This window comes from Aythya ferina, assembly GCF_964211825.1.
Source record: "Aythya ferina genome assembly, chromosome: 2".
Lineage (NCBI taxonomy): Eukaryota > Metazoa > Chordata > Aves > Anseriformes > Anatidae > Aythya > Aythya ferina.
Window position 1 is genome coordinate 3262925 of NC_140297.1, and position 20578 is coordinate 3283502.

Here is a 20578-nt window from a genome sequence, read left to right on the forward strand (position 1 = left end):
ACAGTCTTGACCATGGATGTCCTGGTCAAGCACGCTTCACACTGGACAAAATGATCTGGTGCTGCTCGGACAGCAGAGGCAGTCGGAACCAGAGAAATCAACAAATGGGGCTCTGACACAGCATGGTGCAGTTTCTGCCGCTAGGAATTTATCAGTTTGCACTCAACTTCAACCAAAATATTTCCTGCCTTAACTGGGCCCTGCAATAGAGTGATGATGATCCATCAGGTGATCTCTTAGCTTGCTGCACTGAGACACTAATCTTTCTGTGATTTGTCATGAAGCAACTAAAAGCTTCTTTGAAAAACTAAACAACAAAGCAAGCAAACAACAAGAAAAAAAAACACCCACCCCACATGGAACAGTTTGCATGTTCCTCCAGTAGCTTTAGATGTGTACTGTCAAGTCAAAGAGATGGTTTCCAGCATTCTCTGTAAGCCCAAAGGGGACTGGGCAACTTCATATTTTGTAAATGCTGAATCTTTCTCTCTTTTCAGAGCCAGAAGTTGTATTTACAAACAAGGAGAAGGTGCAGAAGGAGGTGAAAGCTGCACTAACAGAAAATGCCACGCTGAACTGTGAGGTGGCCCAGGAGAAGACCGACGTGAAATGGTACAAGGAGGGGAAGCTGATCACGTCGAGCAAGAAGTTCAAGGTGGAGTCAGAAGGCAAATCTCGTCGGCTGGTGGTGAATCAGGTGGAGAAAAAAGATGCTGGGGAATACACCTGTGAGGCTGCTGGCCAGAAACTGACCTTCAAGATTGATGTCACAGGTAAGACAGACATTGTCTGAATTACAGTGGAGGACAATAAAATAAAAAGTGTAGTAATTATCACAGAGTGGTCCAGTTGCAATAGACTCTGTTCAGGGTTTGCCTGTATCTGATTTTCTTGTGACCAATTGCCTGTATTTGTAGGACCTGAAACATTTGGCTTTAGCTTGGCACAATGTGGCCTATCTCATTTTTTGTCTGTCTTCCCTAGTTTCCATATTGCAATTTGCTTCCACAGAAGGGTAGATATTGTCTAGTGAAGGTAATCAGTTTTGTTATAAGTGACAACCTGAATATTTACCAGCCTGTGCACATAAATCTGTAAGATGACTTCATTTTAATCTCTCTGTGAATAATTTCTTCCTTTTCTGCTCTCAGAGCCCAAACCTGCATTTATAAACCAGGAAAAGGTACAGAAGGAGGTAAATGCCGTCTTGACTGAAAGCGCCGTTCTGAGCTGTGAGGTAGCAGAAGATGCAACTGAAGTAAAATGGTACAAGGATGGCAGACTGCTTGTTTCCTCCAGGAAGTTCAAAATAGAAACTGTGGGTAAAACCCGTCGTCTGGTTGTAGAGCAGCTGGAAAAGAAAGATGCTGGAGAATACGTCTGTGAGGCTGCTGGCCAAAAGCTGACCTTCAAGTTGGAACCAACTGGTGAGTGTTCACTTTGGAGGCACTAAGCAGCATTCTGTGTGGCTTAGAGGAAAACTGGATGTTATCTACCCACCCAGTGGCCATGTTGCAGCCATGATTTCCCCTGGAACAACATTATTGAACCACATCATGCATGAAATTGTCTTTGCATTGTTCAATATAGAGAAGAGGCCAAGAGAAAGGGAGTAAGCAGAAAAGAGACTAGACCATAAATTCAGATTTAGCATATTAATACTTCTTAACTAGATTTAGAATCCTAAAAATGGGAGAACACATATTATACAGGTCATTTTATCTCTAAGAAACAAGTTTTTATAGGTAGCAGGATGTGTATTTTCCTCTCCTTTCCTCTGCTTCTCTTCTAAGCAAAAGCTTAGGGTTACCTGACAGGTGATTTTCTTTCTTTCCACTCATCGAAAGATTATAGCAGCCACAAAGATTCAGCTGTATTCCCTGTGTTATTAGAGTTTATAGAGGAGCTGGTATGTGACTGTGAGTCATGAAGACAGAAATTGAAAATTGCTGTGTTTAAGGACTGGAGAATTAAGTTATTAGTTTTTCTATTTTAATGTCTTTCCTAGAACCAGAGGCTAAATTTGAAAATAAAGTTGTCCAGAAGGAGCCCCTCATTGTTCAAGAACATGAAAGCATCATTTTGACTACTTCAGTAACGCCTGAAACTGCTGTAGTAAAGTGGTTCAAAGATGGAGCAGAAATCAGGGCGAACAAGAAGTATGTGATCAAGAGCGAGGGGGCGTCCAGGACTCTGACAGTGAACCTGGCGGAGAGCACAGACACTGCTGTGTACACTTGCAAGACAAAAAGTGACAAGCAGGAATTCAAAGTACAGGTGAAAGGTGAGCAGATAGCAGCCTTCAAGTTGTATCCCTTCCTATCAGTTGTGTTTCTCTTGTGGGAGGATAAGGTGAAGATTTTGTACCTCTCTCAAAAATTGTTCCAACCTCTAGACTTGAATTGCTTTTGCAGCTACTGCGGCTTCCCTACCATGTGCCAATAAAGTCATTCCTGCCTTCAAAGACCAATTTTCATCCTTCAGTGGCCTCTTGGGCAACAAGGACACCTAAGATGGGTGCTTTTCCTGGCATTTGCTCTCCAATGTTATCACACCATTTCTGTCTCCTTCTATTCCAGTGGGTAGGGTATGGGCAGAGCCTTAGCTCTTCCTGACTGCTCACCAGTGTGACAAAGCTGATGCGTAGTTTTTATGCATAGTCAGGCAAATTAGGCTCTGATGTTTAGAACAAACAAACAATCAAAACTAAAACAACAACAAAAAACACAACCAATCAAACAATGAAACAATAAAAATACCCACTGTGGTCTCCTTAGGTTAAATAAGAAAGAAAGGCACAACACAAACACAATCATGTTTTAAAGTACAATTCTTGCTTTACAGAGTGATAATGCCAATATAATTTCATTTCAATGTAATCTCCACCTTTCATATATATTTTTATTAAGGTTGGCTAGAACAGGTTTCATAGAACAGATTTCTTAACTTTTCCTTTCTTGCCATTTTTTTCTTTCCTCTGCACCTCAGAAATCCCAGTGAAGTTTACCAAAAAGCTTGAAGCTGTTAATGCTGAGATTGGAGGCAGCGTGTCATTGACCTGTGAAGTGAGTCATGCCAGAGGGAAGGTGGTGTGGCGCAGGAATGGAGTTGAGATCAAGCCCAGCAAACGTTTCCAGATTCACGAGGAGGGTGTCAAACGAACCCTGACAATAACAGGGATCCGGGCTGAGGATGAGGGAGAGTACTTCTGTGAGTCCAGAGATGACAAGAGCAGCATTACCATCACCCCCAAAGGTAAGTCTCTAGAACTGAATGGTGACAATGTGGAAAGATCCTTGGCTTCCCTCCTCAGCTGCTACAACCCTGCAAAGCCAAGTTTATTCATGTGTTTATGCTGTTCCCTGTGTTAACAACAAAGTGCAAAACTCCACTATTTCTCTGAATGTCTGTGGAACCTCTGTTTGTGAAGAACATCATTGATGAGCTCAGGTCTCCTGATACGTGGGCAAATCAACCTTTATAATTTATTTGAGGCTGGAATTAAGTATCCCATATCTAAGACAGGATTTTTCCCCTCTTTGCCTCTTTCTTCTGGCATCTTTATACATAAAACCTATTCAGAGATGGTAAATATGATGGTCCATTTTTTATTACTGTAAGTAATGAACTTTGATGCTTCCAATGAAATCATTGAATCTGTTGGCTCTTTGAAGGTGCTTATGCCATGCCTCAGAGACATGCTCCTAAACATTTTCTTCCTATTCATCAGCTCCCAGAGTGGTGAAATTTGTTACGAGTCTCAACAGTGTGGTCTCTGAGGAAGGAAAAGAAGCTGTGTTCAAGTGCACCGTTTCTCCCAGTGATGCTGTAGTCACGTGGCTCAGGAATGGTGTCAAGATCGAAGCCAGCAAGAAGTATGTGATCTCACAGAAGGACACCAACCACAGTCTTACGATCACTGATCTGACTCTGGAAGATGCAGCTGAAATCTCTGCCAATGCAGAGGGTGTAGAAAGCACAGCCAATCTCAGAGTCCGAGGTAAGAGGCAATAATGCACCCTTGACAGGCTGTCACTGATGCTGTGGCCTTCCCTCTGACTGTGGGAGGGGATATCTGCTTTTGCTTCATTAAATAAGAATGCTCATAATTCATTGGGACTAGAGATAATTAAGACACCTTTTTAATTCTTTCTGAAAACATGTTTTCTGGATCCTATACATTCTTACTGTAATTTCCTCTCCTTTATCAGAGGCCTCAATCTCCTTCAAGAAGAAACTGGAGGCCCGAACAGTTGAAGAGAAGGATACAGTGACCTTGGAGGTAGAACTGACCAAGCCTGCAGAGGTGAAGTGGATGAGGAACAGCATTGTGTTGAAGCCCAGTGAAAAAATAGAGATCAAAGCTGAGGGAACAAAGCATATCTTGGTGGTTAAGGACATCTCCTTTGCAGACAGGGGCTTTTACTGCTGTGAGAGTCCTGATGACAAGACCCAAGCCAAGATCAACGTGGAAAGTAAGTTGAATGATTGCCAGGTCTGTAAATACTCTGGACAGGATTTGGATATGGATTCTGGTCTCTTCCATTATCATAATGGCCACTGCCACCAAACCTGACATGGGGACACAGCTGTGTGCTTGGCCACCAGTCAAACTTCTGAGATAATGTGGAAGAGAGGGCAGTAAGCAGAATGTGGCTGGCTGGTTCCTGTTGCCTTCATCTCATCCCATGAGCTTTCAGTCATGCTGCTGACTATGAAACCTGTTAGATGATTCTTCTTCTGAAACTTCTCACTCCGTGGTACACTCTGTTTTTTCATTTGCATGGCTTTTAGCAGACCATTCCCTTGTTCACCCATCCGTTGCCCTAATTCTTCTCTATAAAGCACCTCTTTCAGAACAACTCTTTATATTCAGTCAGGGTTAAAAAAAAGAAAAACAAAGAAAAAAACAACACAAGAGTAAATCTTCTGTCTGTGGGTGCTACCCTTTCAAGTAAGCTAATGGTATCTCAGCTGTAGCCCTGTACTTCTGTCCTTTTTCCTGCATCCTTTTGTCATGATTGTTACAGGATAGATGAAGATAGAATTTAAGCACTTAAGGACTACCTAATCTTGTCTGCAAAGCCCCTGCCACCAATTGGTGCTGTGTAGGTCATAAAAAATAGGCAAGGAAGGACTTGATAACAGACTTCAAGTACATAAAAGGCTGTTATAAAGTGGAAGGGAACAATCTGTTCTCCATGTGGAAATAATGGACTTCAACTGCAATGAAAAAGATCCAGGTTATACAATAAAAAAGCTTTTTAATAGTTGGATGACTGAATAGGTCATCTGGAGAGGTTTTGAGGCCTCCATCATGGGTTTAAGAAAAAGTTAGTGAAATACCTGTCTGGGATGACATAAAGAGCTGAGTGTGTCCTGAAGTGGCAGAGAAGGGCTAGACGATTTTTCTGGATATGTCCAGCCTTGCAGTTTTGTGATCTTCTGATGGTGGGAGTACAAACCTTTACACAAGATAAACCAGTTGATTATCTGTATTAGTTCAGATTTTTCTTTTTACAGCTTTCAGCAGCGCTGAAAGGGCTGGGTCTCACTCCTCTCTCCCAGCTGCTGTTGAGCAGCATTTTTTTTTCCCTTTCTTAACTCTGCTCTCACAAATGCACAAACAACATCACTGTGGCCAGTGGCGTGGCCCTTTGGAGCTGTCTGATACCGGCCCTTATCTAACATTGGGCAGCTGCTGGATTCTTCTCACAGAGGCCACCCCTGGAGCCCCCACTACCAAAACCTTGCCACATAAACCCAATACACCATTCTAGGATTTTGTGCATATTATTAACATCATGAAAAATTTCACCAGTAGTTCTTCCCACATATATACATATATATATATATTTTTTTTCCATTTTTTGATTGGAGAGGTTTAGGCTTGGAAATAGGTTGGGCATGGTGAAATCAGTAGCAACAACCCCACGGATTCTCATTTTTTTGAGGCTCTAATTTTTAACTTTGTCCTTCACTTCATGGTTCTGTGCAGCTGCATGTGCCTGTAGCTAAAGGCTGGATTTCCTCCCTGACACCTGCAATTTCCTGTCCCTCTCCAAGTTAGTCCACTTCAAATCTCCCTACTAATACAGATGTGTTTTTTTTCTGCCCCATCTGTGAGGCAGCAGCTTGAGAGGGCAAGATGAGGATTAGGGTTGTTTGCCTAAGAGCAGAGTGGGAATCAAATATATCAAAAATTAATGACAAACTGTCTCATACAGAGCGTTTGTCAAATCACTTTCATGCACTGTTAGGACAACTTCATCTTCAAAATCTGCCTGGCTGACAGTTGTCAAAACCCATTGCTTTAGTGTCACAAAATGTGGTGGTTATCACTTCTATAGGATGTTGCTCATCTTTTTTTCCAAAATGAGTGGCTCTGGGAAAAACAAACAAAAAAACCCACAGACATTAGACCAGCACCTGTTAGATTAATGTTGGATCCATTCAGCCTAAATCTAAATCTAATCCTCCTTCAGCTCCTTTTGTGTCCAGAGAACCAAGAAAAAAAAAAAAAAAAGTGTTTTAATAAATAAGAGTTTTAAGTTGTAGATGTATTGAATTACCTTCTGGAGTGTCTTTCTGAATATTCAAGGAACCACAGGTGACTACAATCCTGATTTAGATCTAGATTCAGGTTGACTGTCTCAGTTAAATTGGATGAACTGTCTCCAGAGAAGGTAGGGAAATACAGTACTTCCCTGGTCACCACGTGCTGGAAGAATGCAGGGCAGTGTGGGGCAGTTTGTTACTGCATCCTCTTTTACACGTTGTACTCTGAGGTGTTTTTTTCAAACTTTGGCTGAGTCAGTTTTCTTCCAGCAAGATGTTTCAACCACAGTTGGTTGTAGCTTCAGTTGCGTGAGTTTTTTAGATGCTGGCTGTTGTTATATCCAAGTGTTAATAAAAATAATGATGGAAAAATGTTTATACAGGAAAAAAATGGCTAGTCCTGATAGCTACCAACAGTGTTTTATAGTTTTGTGCAAGGTGTCTCATGCAAGCTTGCATGACTCTTGGTTTATAACCTTCCTGTTCTGACAGAGGGAGAATGCTGGTACCAGATAATTATTGGGTGTGCGCTTTGCAGATACCCAGCTGCACTCTCATCGCTTACACTTAGAGACGCTGTAAAAAAAAGATAGCTTCTCCGTTGATGAACTGAGATAGTTTCAATTAAGTGGCTGAAACTCAAGGTGAAAGATGAACCAGGATCCAAGATGAACCATGATGAAAACTGGAAATCAGATCATTGTCGTAGGGAATTCTTTTCGCATGTGATCATCCAAGCCTTAGTTATGATGTACAGCAGGAACGGGGCGGTGTACAGGAATCTCACTTGCATTTACTCCAGTCCAATCCAATCTATGGATTTACTCCAGTATAAACGATGCTTAATCAAAAGATCAGTGTCTGTTCTGATCTTAAGATGCCAGCAGATCCTAAAACCAACTGAGCTGCTCCAACCAATAGCCTATTTGGCTGAATATTTTATTTTGATAAATAAAACACTTCCAGGAGGAGACGTCTGAGGAAGAATAAAATAAAAATAAGTCATAAGTAAAGTGATGATCCTCCTTTTGATACACCTCTAAGTTTTCATCAGGGAAAAGCATAATTAGGTCAATTAATTATAGCATAAATTATCCTAAGAACAAGGGTATGAAATTTCAAATCTCTTGACATGAACTATTGTCTATTAAAATAAATTCTGTAGAAGTTTTGCCATTCCCCAGCTGTTTGCTGCTTTATGATGAGAAGACCTTTGTAAAAGTACTTTTTTCCCAGTCCTGCGTATAGTACAAGGTGAGGATATATTTAGGGGGCAATTTACTGAGTTAAAAATTGCTATACTATTTAGTTGATTTCTGGTCTAGACAGTGGGTGGTGATGGAGGGGAACTGGCTAGAAAAAGGGCCCTGCAATGTTTGTGGGACCTCTTTTTCCCAGCTGAAAGCATCCATTTAAGAAGAGCAGACATACTAGCAGTATGGTCAGGGACAGATATTTTATTTTATTTTTTTATTTTTTTTGCAAAGGTGGTTGTTTAATTGGCAAGTGCTGTACCTCTGTGAGGAATTAATGTATTTTGGAAGTCCTGATGCAATTTCTCAGCTGTTGCTATGAGATCTCCAACTTGTCCATGTTGTTTTTCAGTGAGGCAGATCAAGCTGGTGAAAGGCCTTCAACCCGTCGAAGTCTCTGAGAAAGGGACTGTCACCTTTGAGGTGGAGCTGTCCCATGAGGATGTGGAAGGGACCTGGCAGAAGGACGGCGTTCGGCTGAAGCCTGCTCCGAATATTATTATGGGCGTCCAGGGGAAAAAGCATTCACTGACACTTTCTTCTGTGACTCTTGAAGATGCAGGACTCATCTCCTTCAAAGCAGATGGCATTCACTCGTCAGGGAGGCTCACTGTGACAGGTACACTGACCCCAAAGTCTGAGGCCCTATTTGGTGTGGGACATGGTTACCTTCTCCTGTCCCCAGAGAGTAAGCCTTTAAGAGGGCAACCAACTTTCTTCATCAGTAACATTTCACTCAAATATCAACAGGATTATTGTAACATCATTGTCCCTAGTACATGTAATGATAATGTGTCCAAAACAATAGGATTTGGAGGTTTGTTTTCACTTAGAAGTTATATTAAACATGGAAAATAGGCACTAGGCTCTGCCTATCCATTCTTCCTTGTGCCAGATGTTTCTAGAGACCTCATTCCCTACTAATTGGACATCCTTTTGTATTTGCCTCTCTTTTTTTTTTTTTTTTTTTTCTTTTTTCCCAGAATTGCCTGTGAAAATCAGCAAACCATTGGTAGACGTCAGTGTAACTCAGAAGGACAAGGTCACCTTTGAGTGTGAGCTGTCCAGGCCCAACGTGGATGTTAAGTGGTTCAAGGTACAGCATGTGATGGGCAGTGGTATTTCCATTTCTGATTTCTCTGGAAATGAGAGCCTTTAATTTCACTTCCAAGGGATGTGAGCCTTTGCTGTACAGGTCTTAGCATTGTTCTCTTGCCTTCATGTTCATTTATTTGCCCAGTTCATCACTCCTTGTTATTATTTACTGGATACGTTAATTAGTTTGAAATTTCTCTTGCATTTTAAGTGAATATCTGAGCTATTTTTGCACAGAATGTGAGCACTGTTATTGATAGGAGTGCAGTCTTGTGCTTCAATTCATACCTAGCAGTTCTCACACAGGATTTATAGCCTCATTGGGAACTATGGTTTAAAGTGAGACCTCAATTCCCTTTCTACCTGATAGCCTGGGGATGAGCTCAGGCACTTCATGTACCTTCCTTGGGGTTCACCTGATTCTTCCCTTAGATGGGGATAACATCATTTCTCCAAGCTAATGTCCAAATGGGTTTATTGCCAATCCTGTACAGTGCCTTAAGCCTGCAAACAGCTGTCACAGGTCAGCCAAAATTTGTGCATGTTCTTCACCCATTCCTACATGTTGACAGCTTCGTGCTGTGCTTAAGACAGGTGAATTAAGCATAGATCATAATGCTTCTTTTGCTCAGTGCAGATGTAGAATTGCTGACGGTGATCTGATTTGGCCTTTTCTAGGATGGGAAGGAGCTCCGGCAAAGTAAAAAAGTGGGAATTGTTTCCCAAGGAAATAAGAGGAGTCTCATTATTCACAAGTGTGAATATGAAGACCAGGGAACCTACATGTGTAAAGCAGCTGAAGACAAGACATCAGCTACCCTAAAGGTTCATGGTATGTTCAACTGAAAGAGGAAATAACCTCTACTGCAGTATTTTACTCCACAGTAAGAAATGCTTCATGGACAGTTTGTGCATTTCTCAGTTACTATTTTGGATACCTTTCTCTTCTCAGTGAGAAAATACATACCGTCAGAGCTGTTGTGTGCTTGTTCTATCCTTATAGGAGCTGTTTTTGGAAGTGCTAACTTATTTTTCCATTTATTAGAAGTGATTTCTTTTCCCTGGAATTTAAATGGTGTTTCTGAATGAACAAATTAGCAGATACTGGAGAGCCTGACACAAAGCAGGGCATCAGTGGCTGACACACACATGGTTTGATTTAGCTTCTGTCATTATCATAGAGGGACTTTGCCTGAATAGAGACCAGACAAGCCCTGGGAATGATCTCAAGATTTGCCATACTTTTTACGTAGTAAATGCTAAGGAACATGTAAAGATTTCTGACTGCATCTCTTCTTCATACTCAAGACAGATTTTCCCTCCATGTGTTGCCCTGGATAAGCACCAGATGTATTTTGTCACTGGGCTCTGAAGCACCCGATCATAAGCCCGTGCTGAAGGCCAGTTACTGAACAGACATGTCTGCTGTGCCCTGGCAGATTTGTTTTCCAGGACAGATGAAAAAACAGACCATTTTTTTTCTCATTTCTTAGTAGTTGCTGTCCTCAAGTGGCCACTTGGGTTCAGTGTTAGCAAGTTCTTCACGAATATCTGTCCTATTTCATTGCTCTGCTGAACTCCCCTTTTCTCCCTGACCTAGTGACTGGGATGGGTCGATTTATACCTGAACTTGTTCCTGGGGCTAATCTAAGAAGTATCAAGACCTGTCCTTTCAAAATGAAAGGGCTGCAGTAGCACAGAAATATGGATCAGTTCTGACATACACAAGTGCAGATCTGTCGAGTTAAAGGGGATTATGCCAAGTTCAAGGGGTTCTTAAACAAAAGTACCCCCTAGGTAAAAAGTGGCTGATACAGTCTGGGCACACAAGCAAAGGAATGAGAGAGGGGCATGCAGAGAAGCATAAGAATGTGACAGGTTTATAGTGACATGAGATTGTAGGGGTGTGTCTAGTTTCTCTTGCCAGATTTTTCTTCCATTAATATGTTTAGACAGGTTTTAAAAGACATTTTTGAAAGACAAGTTCTGTCTTCCATAAAATACAGTTGCAGTGATCTCCACTGCCACTAGTAATTCTATCTCTGTAGGTTCAAGTGCAAAATGTATTTGCTGTGTTGAAGAGAGATATCACCCATGAGGGGGAAGGTGGTGAAGAATAAAATGCAATCTCTCTCTTTTTTTTTTTTTTTCCATGCTAGTATGCATAAGGTAAAGATACTGCGCTCAGCTATGTAGAAACCCCAATAAATATTTGTCTCTATGATTTCACAGCCCGAGATATCAAGATTGTTAAACCACTGGAAGATGTGGAAGTGAATGAATATGAGAGTGCATCTTTCGTCTGTGAGATTTCACATGATGAGGTCCAAACCCAGTGGTACAAAGACGACAGCAAGCTGAAGGCTGATGACAATATTAGAATGCGTCAAGATGGTAGGAATTCAAATGGGGATCTTATCCTTGAGTGGGGGGCGGGTTGGGAGAATAAGCATAATGGCCTGACCTCTGAACTCAAGTTAAGAAGGTTCAGCAGAGAGTTCCCCTTTTATTTTTTGGGTTGCAGTTAGGCTGGGGCAGTGACATGGTGGGAACTCTAGTGTGGCAAATTTGGTGTTATGCCACCATCCCATGCTGCCAGCAGCAGGTAGGAAATGCCATTTGTTCCTAAGTGACAGTGAACAGGGCAGTCAGTTAATCTCTCAAAGGAGTTTGTGTCTGACAGTGGGTGGGATCCTTCTGTCTCAAGTAGTTTTCTGATGATGGGAGCCACATTCAGTCCGTCCTTGGAGGAGAATCTGTGTTAGGTTACGCTTTGTTACAGGGATGTGGGTGTAGGGGAATGGTCAGCTTTGCTGCCGCAAGAACAGGTAGTGATACTCTGAAACCAGACAGATGGTGCCAACCTAGCAATGTGCTTTGAAGAGTGAATTTTCTTCTCACAGGAAGCTGTGTGTGTTTGTGTGTCTGTTCTCAGGAAAGACCTATTCACTGACTTACACACGTGTCCAAGTCAAAGATGCAGCAGAGATCAAATTTGTCGCTGAAAAGGCAGAATCTTGTGCCCAGCTTAGAGTGAAAGGTAATTATACTTTTGATAACAATACTGCTTAAATTGTCTTCTGTTATAAACCAATTAATTTCCCTTACTTTTAACGTGAAGAAAGTTAAACAACACTTAAAGCTTTCACAGAAATAAAAACTCCTACCAACGTTTGTGCAGGTGAAATATCCATGTCACTGTTGGGGATTTACATTTGCTAAGTAAAACAATTCATTTTCTGAGGAGGTTGATTTTTTACCTTTAGGCATTAAGATTCATGTTTGAACTTTGAGGGACAAAAAAGGCATAGTTTGATTTTCTCTTCCATTTTCTCTTGCTGGTTTATGTTTGAAAACAGAAGAGTTTATTACTTTTTTTTTTTCTTTTTTTTTGGGGGGGGGATGTTAAGCTTAAATAAGTGATAAAGAAATTGAAGGAAAACATTTGAGTTAACACACTGACAAAGAGCTCAGGAAATCTGTTATTAGTCCCCAGCTTTGTTGAGTAAATTACTTGTTATCTCTGCAATTCAGCCATCCAAGTCGTAAAATAGGGATAGCAAGTCTTTTTTTTAATACGTCTTTACTTGCTGTGTTAGCTTAATATAGTGGGGACTCCTGTCATCATCCAAATAACTATCCATAAAAGAAATACTGCTTTTGAGATTTTAATTGACACCTTTCACAGGAACTGCACTGATTGCATCTTTTTTTTTTCACTCCTTTTAGAGCTGCCTGTAAAAATTGTGAAGCCTTTGCGGGATAAAATTGCACTTGAAAAACATCGGGGATTCCTGGAATGCCAAGTATCTCGTGCCAATGCTGAAGTTAGATGGTATAAAAAGGATATGGAAATTCACCCTAGTGACAAATATGAAATTGTGAGTGAAGGTGTCTATCGGAAGCTCATCATCAACGATGCAGATTATGAAGATGAGGACACATACACTTGTGATGCCTTTGATGACAAAAGCAGTGCTCATTTCTTTGTTGAAGGTACTAAACAATTTTTCCTTCCAAGATGCATTGAAAGGAGGGTGGACTGATTCAAAAGCCTTTGTCATTTACTTTAAAAACACAGGACCACTTGGGTTTTTAATTGAGTGCAGATTTCATGTGAATTTCATTGATACTGCTTCCTGGTACGATTATAAGGGCAGGAACATCTTGGAAAACTGTACATTCTCTTAAAGAGAGTGGTTCAATTCATGGAGAACTTTATAAGATCTACTGGACAAAGCTTGTTGTACAGAGAAAAGTTGCTATAGTTTACTAATATCCTTCCTATTAACACCATCTGCATTTCACTGAACCTCTATTGCATTTATACGTGGAATAATAAATACTAAAATTTTCCAGTTATGGTGCCAAGAGTTTGACATCAGGATGGGAAGATAGTGGTCTGCTTTAGAAATTGGACTGGGAATAAGGAGATCTGGATATTCTGGTTGTCATAGTCTTACTGTCTGAGCTGTTACCGGCAATATGTATTTATTCTTATTTAGAAAAAGAGAAAAAGAAAAGAGGATGCTTTAAGGCCTTTTGAGCTTGGTTCAGTGTTCAAGTGAAGTAAAGATGGCATGAATGTGCAGGATGACAATCAAAGATCTCTTTCGTGGCTCCTAAATCTCTGCTTTCTCTTGCTCCATCCTTCATCCAGAGCAATCCATTAATATTGTAAAGGAGCTGTGTGATGAGGACGTGACTGAGCCTGAAGAAGCCAAATTTGAATGTGAGATATCCATTCCATCTGTGAAACCTCCCAAATGGTATCTACGTGGAGAAGTCTTACAGGCTGGCAGAAACATTATCATGCAGCAAGAAGGCACCATCCACCGGCTGACAATACTGAAAACCAGTGCTGATATGACAGGCACCGTTCAGTTCTCCATCGGCAAATCAAAATCTACAGCAAACCTGCTTGTCAGAGGTAATGTGATACGTTCTAGCTTGAATTAGATTATGAGATCCTTCCTCTCACAGTCTCTGGAACCTAATTTTTCAGACAGAGCTTAACAAAGCTCCACTGCCTAGGATCTTTGAAATGTTGTGCGTATACCTGGAAGGTCTGCTTAGGTTCCCAATTACAAGTTGTTGGGCACTAAATGAGACAGCAATGTCTCAGGAAGGGATCTGATTAATGGATGTGGTGTGCCTAGTATTCAAATCTATAGAGCTAAGACTGTTATTTTTTTTTCCTTAGCTTTACAGAAATGGTCAAAACAGGTGAAATTTACCAAGATAATTTATTTTGTCGTATTTCTGAACTAGACAAGTTTGCTGGCAGATTTCCTTAATCCACTTTTTCATTGATTTGATCTGGGACAAAGCTTCAGGGCTTTTCATCTTATGTTGTCACCATAGTAAATGGTGACAGTCACATCCTGAAGTCCTTGTTTTGTCTCTAATTCACTCTTATTTGAGTAAAGTCCTCAATCAAAGAGCAATTCAATAAGCACTGAACCAGAACTGGACCATGCATTTGGTACAAATTATTTTACAGAAATATAGTTACCAGCATCCGCTATAGATTATTGTGCTGTTTTAGCTTCAAGATAAATCAGGTCCTTAACAGAAACCTGTAGCATCATCTGAGCAGCTCACAGAACTGTTGTGAACATGAAATACATGAAATTAATGGGCATGAAATACGGACTAGAAACTTTCCTCTTCTTCAGATTGCATTCATCCTTTCTTCTTTTCCAACCCTGCTTTGCAGATTACCATATACAGATCACCAGGAAGATGGAGGATAAGACAGCTTTGGAACGCCATTCTGTCATCCTTTCTTGTGACTTCAGGCCTTCTCCAAAGATTGTGAAGTGGTTCAAGGGCCACACGCCCATTGAGCCCTCTGAAAAGTACAAGATCAAGCGGGAGAAGCATTCAGCAGAGCTCAAGATTCTGAAGGTGAAGCCTGAAGATGCTGGTGTGTACAAGTGCAGGGCAGGAAATGCAGAGACTGAAGCCACGCTGACAGTTGAAGGTATGAGCAATTCGCAGGAGGGAGGCTTGCCTGTTGCATGTCATTTTGCTGTTCAGTATTTCACTCTAGATTTTTTCTCTTCTTGAGGTCAAAATCCACCGTTCTTTTCTGCTAATTTTATACAAGCATACCATTTTCACTGGTGTATTTGTATTATGCACTGTGATGATATTCCAAGATACTGAAATCCAGCACTTACCATCAATTAGATTGTGTACGTGGAAGGGCAGAGTCTCGGTAAAGTGCTGAGATTGGGCAGAAGTGTAGTTGTCTTTCTTAAGGCACATCATTTTCCCTTTTGTTCAAGGAACTGAAGTCTTTGGAACTCTTTGCTAAAAATGTTTTTCTTGTGTTAAACTGCTACAGGCCTCTGATTTTTGGTGAACATTTGTGGTTTTCATTTCCACTGACTACTGTGTCAGCTTTTATCTATAATGCATCTGCTACTGGGGGTCTATCACATCTTGGTATAGCAGTAGCATTTAGCCAGTTCTTCCCCTTTGGTAAAACTGTAAGAGAAGTTGATCTCTGTCACTCTTTCACAAGTTTAGCCTTGCAGAGGTTCATCCAAATGACAAAATTTTTAATTCTCCAAAACCCTCTTCTGAGTTAACCAGTCCTTGAGAAAAAGTGCTTCATGTGTAGACAAGCTTCAAAGACAAACTTTTGGTCAAGGACTGGAAAAGAAAATAATTCACTTCCTGTTGCTCCCTAAACCTCAGCAAATCGTTTTATCTCTGTAGCAGCTGTTTGTGGCCAAAAACCTTGTTTTCATATCATCTTCTTTGTGACTCTTTCCCTGGTAGTGAGTCAGGGATGATTTACACACTGTATATGTGCGTGTGCAGTGACTAGAACATCGGGACTGGAGCTCTCAGGGGTATTTAGATATCACTGTAATGTTATTACCATTTCAGAAGAATTACTTATCTTTAAGTAAAAGAAAAAGATTTATATGTGAAAGGAGAATTGAGGGCTCTGGACAACAAAGTCTTTTGTAATGGATGCTTTTCTGCTGGACTAAGTGCAGAATCAAATAAATGGAATGTATTGACCTGTGATGTTCAGGAGATCAGGCTAAATCATTTAATAAGCCCTGAACACTGTGAAATCTGTTTGTGTAACAGTACTAATATGTAGCAACAGTGGTAATGGTACACCTTGTTTATCCAACAGCCCGCAATGTAGAAGTAATCAAACACCTGCAGGATGTGGAAATTGAAGAAGAGAGCTCTGCTGTCTTCTCCTGTGAGCTGTCCCATGATGACGAGGATGTGGAATGGTTCCTGAACGGCACCCTCCTTTACACCAACAATTTCAATGACATCAAGAATGTTGGCAACTGCTACACACTGACGATGAAGCAGATCAAGCCTGAAGATGCTGGCACAGTGACAATGAAGTCAGACAAGGTGTCAGAGACTGCGCATCTGAAGGTGATAGGTGGGTCTGATCATACTCTTCATGAACTAAGAGATGTAAAGCAGCTATTATTTGCCATATCCACACAGCAATCCTCCTTCTAAGCCTCATCCCTCTGGATAAGTGTTCAGGTGCTTTCTTCCAGTATAAGTTTCTACTGTAGCTGATGATTTTCCTAAGGAAAATTGTTTTGGTGTCCTGCCAAAAATTTCCATAGCTCTTTATCATTCTTTTACTTATTATAACTATAGTTTCAAGGCCAATTTCCTTTACTTGTGGCTCTCTTCAATAGATAAATACTGTCGTTTCTAAAGATTTTTGACTGTAAAGAGCTAAGCTTCAGTGTACCTCCAAGGGCAGGGCACACTTTTCAGTGAATCTATCATCAAGTTGGATTGATTCAAATGAACAAAAAGGACACAATTTGCTGCTGTCCTTAATGTTTTAAAGTTCGCTCACAGAACGGAGTTGCTGTGGTTTAACATGTTCTCGTGCACCAGCTAAGCCATGGTAAGTTGCATGATATTACTTTAAGCATGCTAGAAACATGAGGTAAAACGTCTATCAAAATTTTAAAATATTTTCTTTAGAAATACACCTGTTTCAAAAGGCACGCTCAGGTAACTCATAGGGATTCGTTACCCTAAATTAACTCCATCATGTATCTGCATTGGTCCAGGATGGAAGTGTCAATGGGAAATGTTCTGAGACATTCTCTCTGAAAGTCGGAGAGTCTAATATCCTACATATTCTTGCAGGAATTCAGAGACCATTCTTCATGTTTTGCCTCCTGGTCATCACTAATTTGCTTTTCCTAAAGCATCAGAAAAAAATAAATCTTTTACTCTGCCTACTCAGAGAGTCTGAAGTATTTCCTCTTCCTCCTTTCTTCTATACCTGGTCAAAAAATTCCCCTGAATTTCTGCATGAAATATATTTTAAGATAAGTAAAGGGAATTGATGCCTTTTAGAGGCAAGAGCAAAGGTGCTCAGGAGAGTGTGCAGCATATCCTTTTATTCTGCTGCCTGCTGTATGAGTTCTGCTTCATTTGAAGGCAGTGCCAGCTCTCCAGCTTCAGAATAGTTACATCCCAATTTCTTCCCTTCACATGTGTTTCTTGTAACCACCAGACCACTTTCTGCTTGTGCACTGCTGCACGAAGCAAGGGCATCCCCAGAGAACATTTTCTTCTTCTTCTTGATGCATGCAAGGGTTTCCTTACTTAGCCTATCTTGTTGAGCATCTTCTAAGTATGAGGCTATTCCTTCGTCCTTCACTAATGCCATACATGTCTGATTCAAGCCCTGTTCCCTGTGACTGCATCTCCCTTGGGATCACCTCTGCCTGACAGATGATCCAACACAGTCAAAAAAGGAGTCCATGCAATCTCAGAGAGAGACCACAATTGCAGTGCTGTCCTGATTTCCATAAAACTTAAAAGTCTTGAGGTGTGAAACTGCTTTAGGTTCTCTTCTTTAGGTATTGGTATCATCAGTTTTGGTAAGGGTTTACTCAAGCCCTTTTCAAATATCTGGTAGCAACTGAAAATTTCTTAGCTTAAATTCCTGGTTAATTCCTGTTTTGCTTGGTAAACTTCAGAGAAGCCTGCTGTCTTCATGAAGTCCTTGGATGATGTTTTTGGTGAGGAGCGAGGTGTAATTAAACTGGAATGTGAAGTCTCCAAAGAGAAGGTCAAACCTGTTTGGAAAAAGGATGGTGCAGTGCTCACTGCTGGCAACAAGTATGAGCAGATACAGTCTGGGAAGTCTCTGTGTCTCCTTATCCATGACCTCGAGAAGACAGATGCAGGTTTATACACCTGTGATATTGGCACTGATGTTGCCAAGTCACAGGTCAGCATTCAGGGTAAGTACTGTTGACAATTGCCAGTAAAGAGGTGCTGAAAATACATGCGGGTTGGTCCCTGTGTCTCACACCTATTCCCCCATGAGCATAAATTGCCTCCGTTATAAAACTGTTACTGGAATTTAACACAGTGATTTCTGAACAGTTCTTGCTCTTTGTTGGAAGTATACCTCGTGTTTTCATGAAAATCTCTGGATGTGTCAACAATATATAGGCAATGTTTTCTTTCTGAACTTTCCTAAAGTGGAGAAACTCTCACAGAAGAGCAATTGATTTCTCAAAACAAAACAAAGAAATAAAAAATCACACCCCAAAACAAAACAGACACACACCAAACCTACCAAAAAAAAAAAAAGGGGGGGGGGGAAGGCAAGAAAAGAAAAAGGCAGCTTGTTTCACATGGCTCAGCTAGTATTTCAGAGTCTGTTGTGGGTACATGAAAGAAGTTCAATATTGTCTGCTGAAGAAGCCAGCAATCCAATCTGTCCTCTAATCCTTGTGGCTTCTTGAAGGAAGGAGGAGTGTTCATGGTTTTTGAACTCTCATTGGTAACAAAACAAGTTTTGATTTTCAGTATGATTTGAATACCTGGAGGAGTAGGATGGTAACAAATACACAAATAAAAGCATTCAATTTCTCATCATGGGCAGAAGCCTTTGTCTCATACAATATCCAGAAGTATTTCCGTCTGTTAGTTTTTCCTCATTAAATCTTCACTCTGCTTCGTGGAATGAGCTGTTTCCCACACAGTCCTTCCAGAGAGAAGCCAGGAGATTCACATGCCCGTTTTTCTATAGCTTTCTGGTAATTCTGAGTGGATAATGTCTGAGGAATTCCTCACATGTCAAATACATCAGTAAGGAATGCGGTACCGTCCTGCAAATCCTGCAGATAAATGAGTCTGATGGTCTAAAAATGTCAGTACTACTTTTAATGTCAATTGTAAATGCCTTTTCTCCTTATATTAACCTACATTTTGTCTTCCAGAACTGAACATTGGCATTACCAAACGGCTGAAGAACACTGAAATCCAGGAGGGAGAAGACTGTACGTTTGAGTGCATTTTGTCCCATGAAAGCATTGATGACTTCAGCTGGACACTGAATGGGAGCAAAGTGGAAAGTGGAGGGCGATTTAAAGCCTTCAACATGGGTCGGAAGTATACTCTCAGCATCAAAAGTGCGATTCCTGATGATAGTGGGGAAGTCATTTTCACTGCCCGTGGTCTAATCTCCAAAGCCTCTCTGGTTGTGAAAGGTAATGAGACCAGAGAGAGTCTGGGGGTTGGTATCTTCTACTCTCTTCTCATAAGGTGTCTCAGAAAACCATGGAGGAAAATCTGTGATATGGTTAAAATGAACAGCAGCCCTCTCTATGAGCCTTGAAGCAATGAGAATTTCCCTTAAAAGCAAGTAAAAGGGTGATTTTTTTTTTTTTGAATAGATAAGTGAGAATTGCAGAATACACCGAGTGGTGTTGGAAATGGCTAGTTCCACTTCTCACTCTGGCTAGTTCCATTAGCAGTAAATCAAGAATGATCTGTTCAAATAACTGTAGGTGCAAATATCCTGCAAGTCGAAGCTGAAGGGATGGACTTTGTGCCATCTAATTGTATGTGGTGGTTTTACCCAGCTGGGCAGCTAAACCCCACCACAGCCGCTCTCTTTCTTCCCTTCCTCAGAAGAAGAGGGGAAGAAGAATGTCTGTATTTAGACAAAGACACCTCACCCTAAGTGTAGGCCTGCAGTAACTTCAGTGACAACAAAATGATGGCCTCTGAAAAGGATGCTGTCAAGATGAGTCCTAAATTCCTCTAAGTGATCATTGCTGTTCACTGAGAGCCTGTAACTGCAGTTAATGTGCACTAAAGAACAAGATTAGATTGCTTTTGTCTCTCACTTCCCCATCATAACCTGAATTATTCATGGGAGAATGAGAAAACTTGCTGGATATTTGAATTAAAAAAAAAAAAACAAAAACAAAAACAAAAACAAACAAACAAACAAACAAACAAAAAAAAAAAACACCCTAATCTTACTGCATTTCTCATTGTGTTTTTTACCTGGAACTCATTTATTTTTGTTTTCCCTCAGAAAAACCTACAGAGGTTACAAAACAACTGGAGGATAAAACAGCAGCAGCGGGGCAGGACATCAGCCTGAGCTGCGAGTTGTCAAAGCCTGATGTGAGCATCAGATGGTACAAGGATGGCAAAGCAATCCGAAAAAGCCAGAAGTATGACTTGCACCAAGAGGGAACACGGGCCATCCTGATCATCCATGACTCCACAGTCAAGGACAGTGGGGAGTACACCTGTGAGACAGAAGTCTGTAAAACGAAAGCCAAGATCACAGTGCAGGGTCAGTTGAAACACACACAGGGGCTGGCACTTAAAAA

At 40.9% G+C, this 20578-nt stretch overlaps 1 protein-coding gene across 15 annotated transcripts in view; it reads left to right on the forward strand.

Moving 5' to 3' along the window:
- OBSCN (obscurin, cytoskeletal calmodulin and titin-interacting RhoGEF) overlaps window positions 1-20578 on the forward strand; it is a 184565-nt gene that overhangs the window by 46104 nt on the left and 117883 nt on the right. For all 15 annotated transcript variants that reach the window (XM_084509857.1, XM_084509867.1, XM_084509870.1 and 12 more), the window contains 18 exons: window positions 498-773; window positions 1152-1427; window positions 2009-2284; window positions 2989-3255; window positions 3731-4000; window positions 4212-4475; window positions 8164-8430; window positions 8795-8907; window positions 9585-9738; window positions 11139-11300; window positions 11842-11946; window positions 12636-12902; window positions 13567-13836; window positions 14626-14892; window positions 16069-16335; window positions 17915-18181; window positions 19169-19438; window positions 20275-20541. In XM_084509857.1, coding sequence (XP_084365983.1) covers window positions 498-773; window positions 1152-1427; window positions 2009-2284; window positions 2989-3255; window positions 3731-4000; window positions 4212-4475; window positions 8164-8430; window positions 8795-8907; window positions 9585-9738; window positions 11139-11300; window positions 11842-11946; window positions 12636-12902; window positions 13567-13836; window positions 14626-14892; window positions 16069-16335; window positions 17915-18181; window positions 19169-19438; window positions 20275-20541 — 4305 coding nt within the window. The remainder of the gene's footprint in view (window positions 1-497; window positions 774-1151; window positions 1428-2008; window positions 2285-2988; window positions 3256-3730; window positions 4001-4211; window positions 4476-8163; window positions 8431-8794; window positions 8908-9584; window positions 9739-11138; window positions 11301-11841; window positions 11947-12635; window positions 12903-13566; window positions 13837-14625; window positions 14893-16068; window positions 16336-17914; window positions 18182-19168; window positions 19439-20274; window positions 20542-20578) is intronic.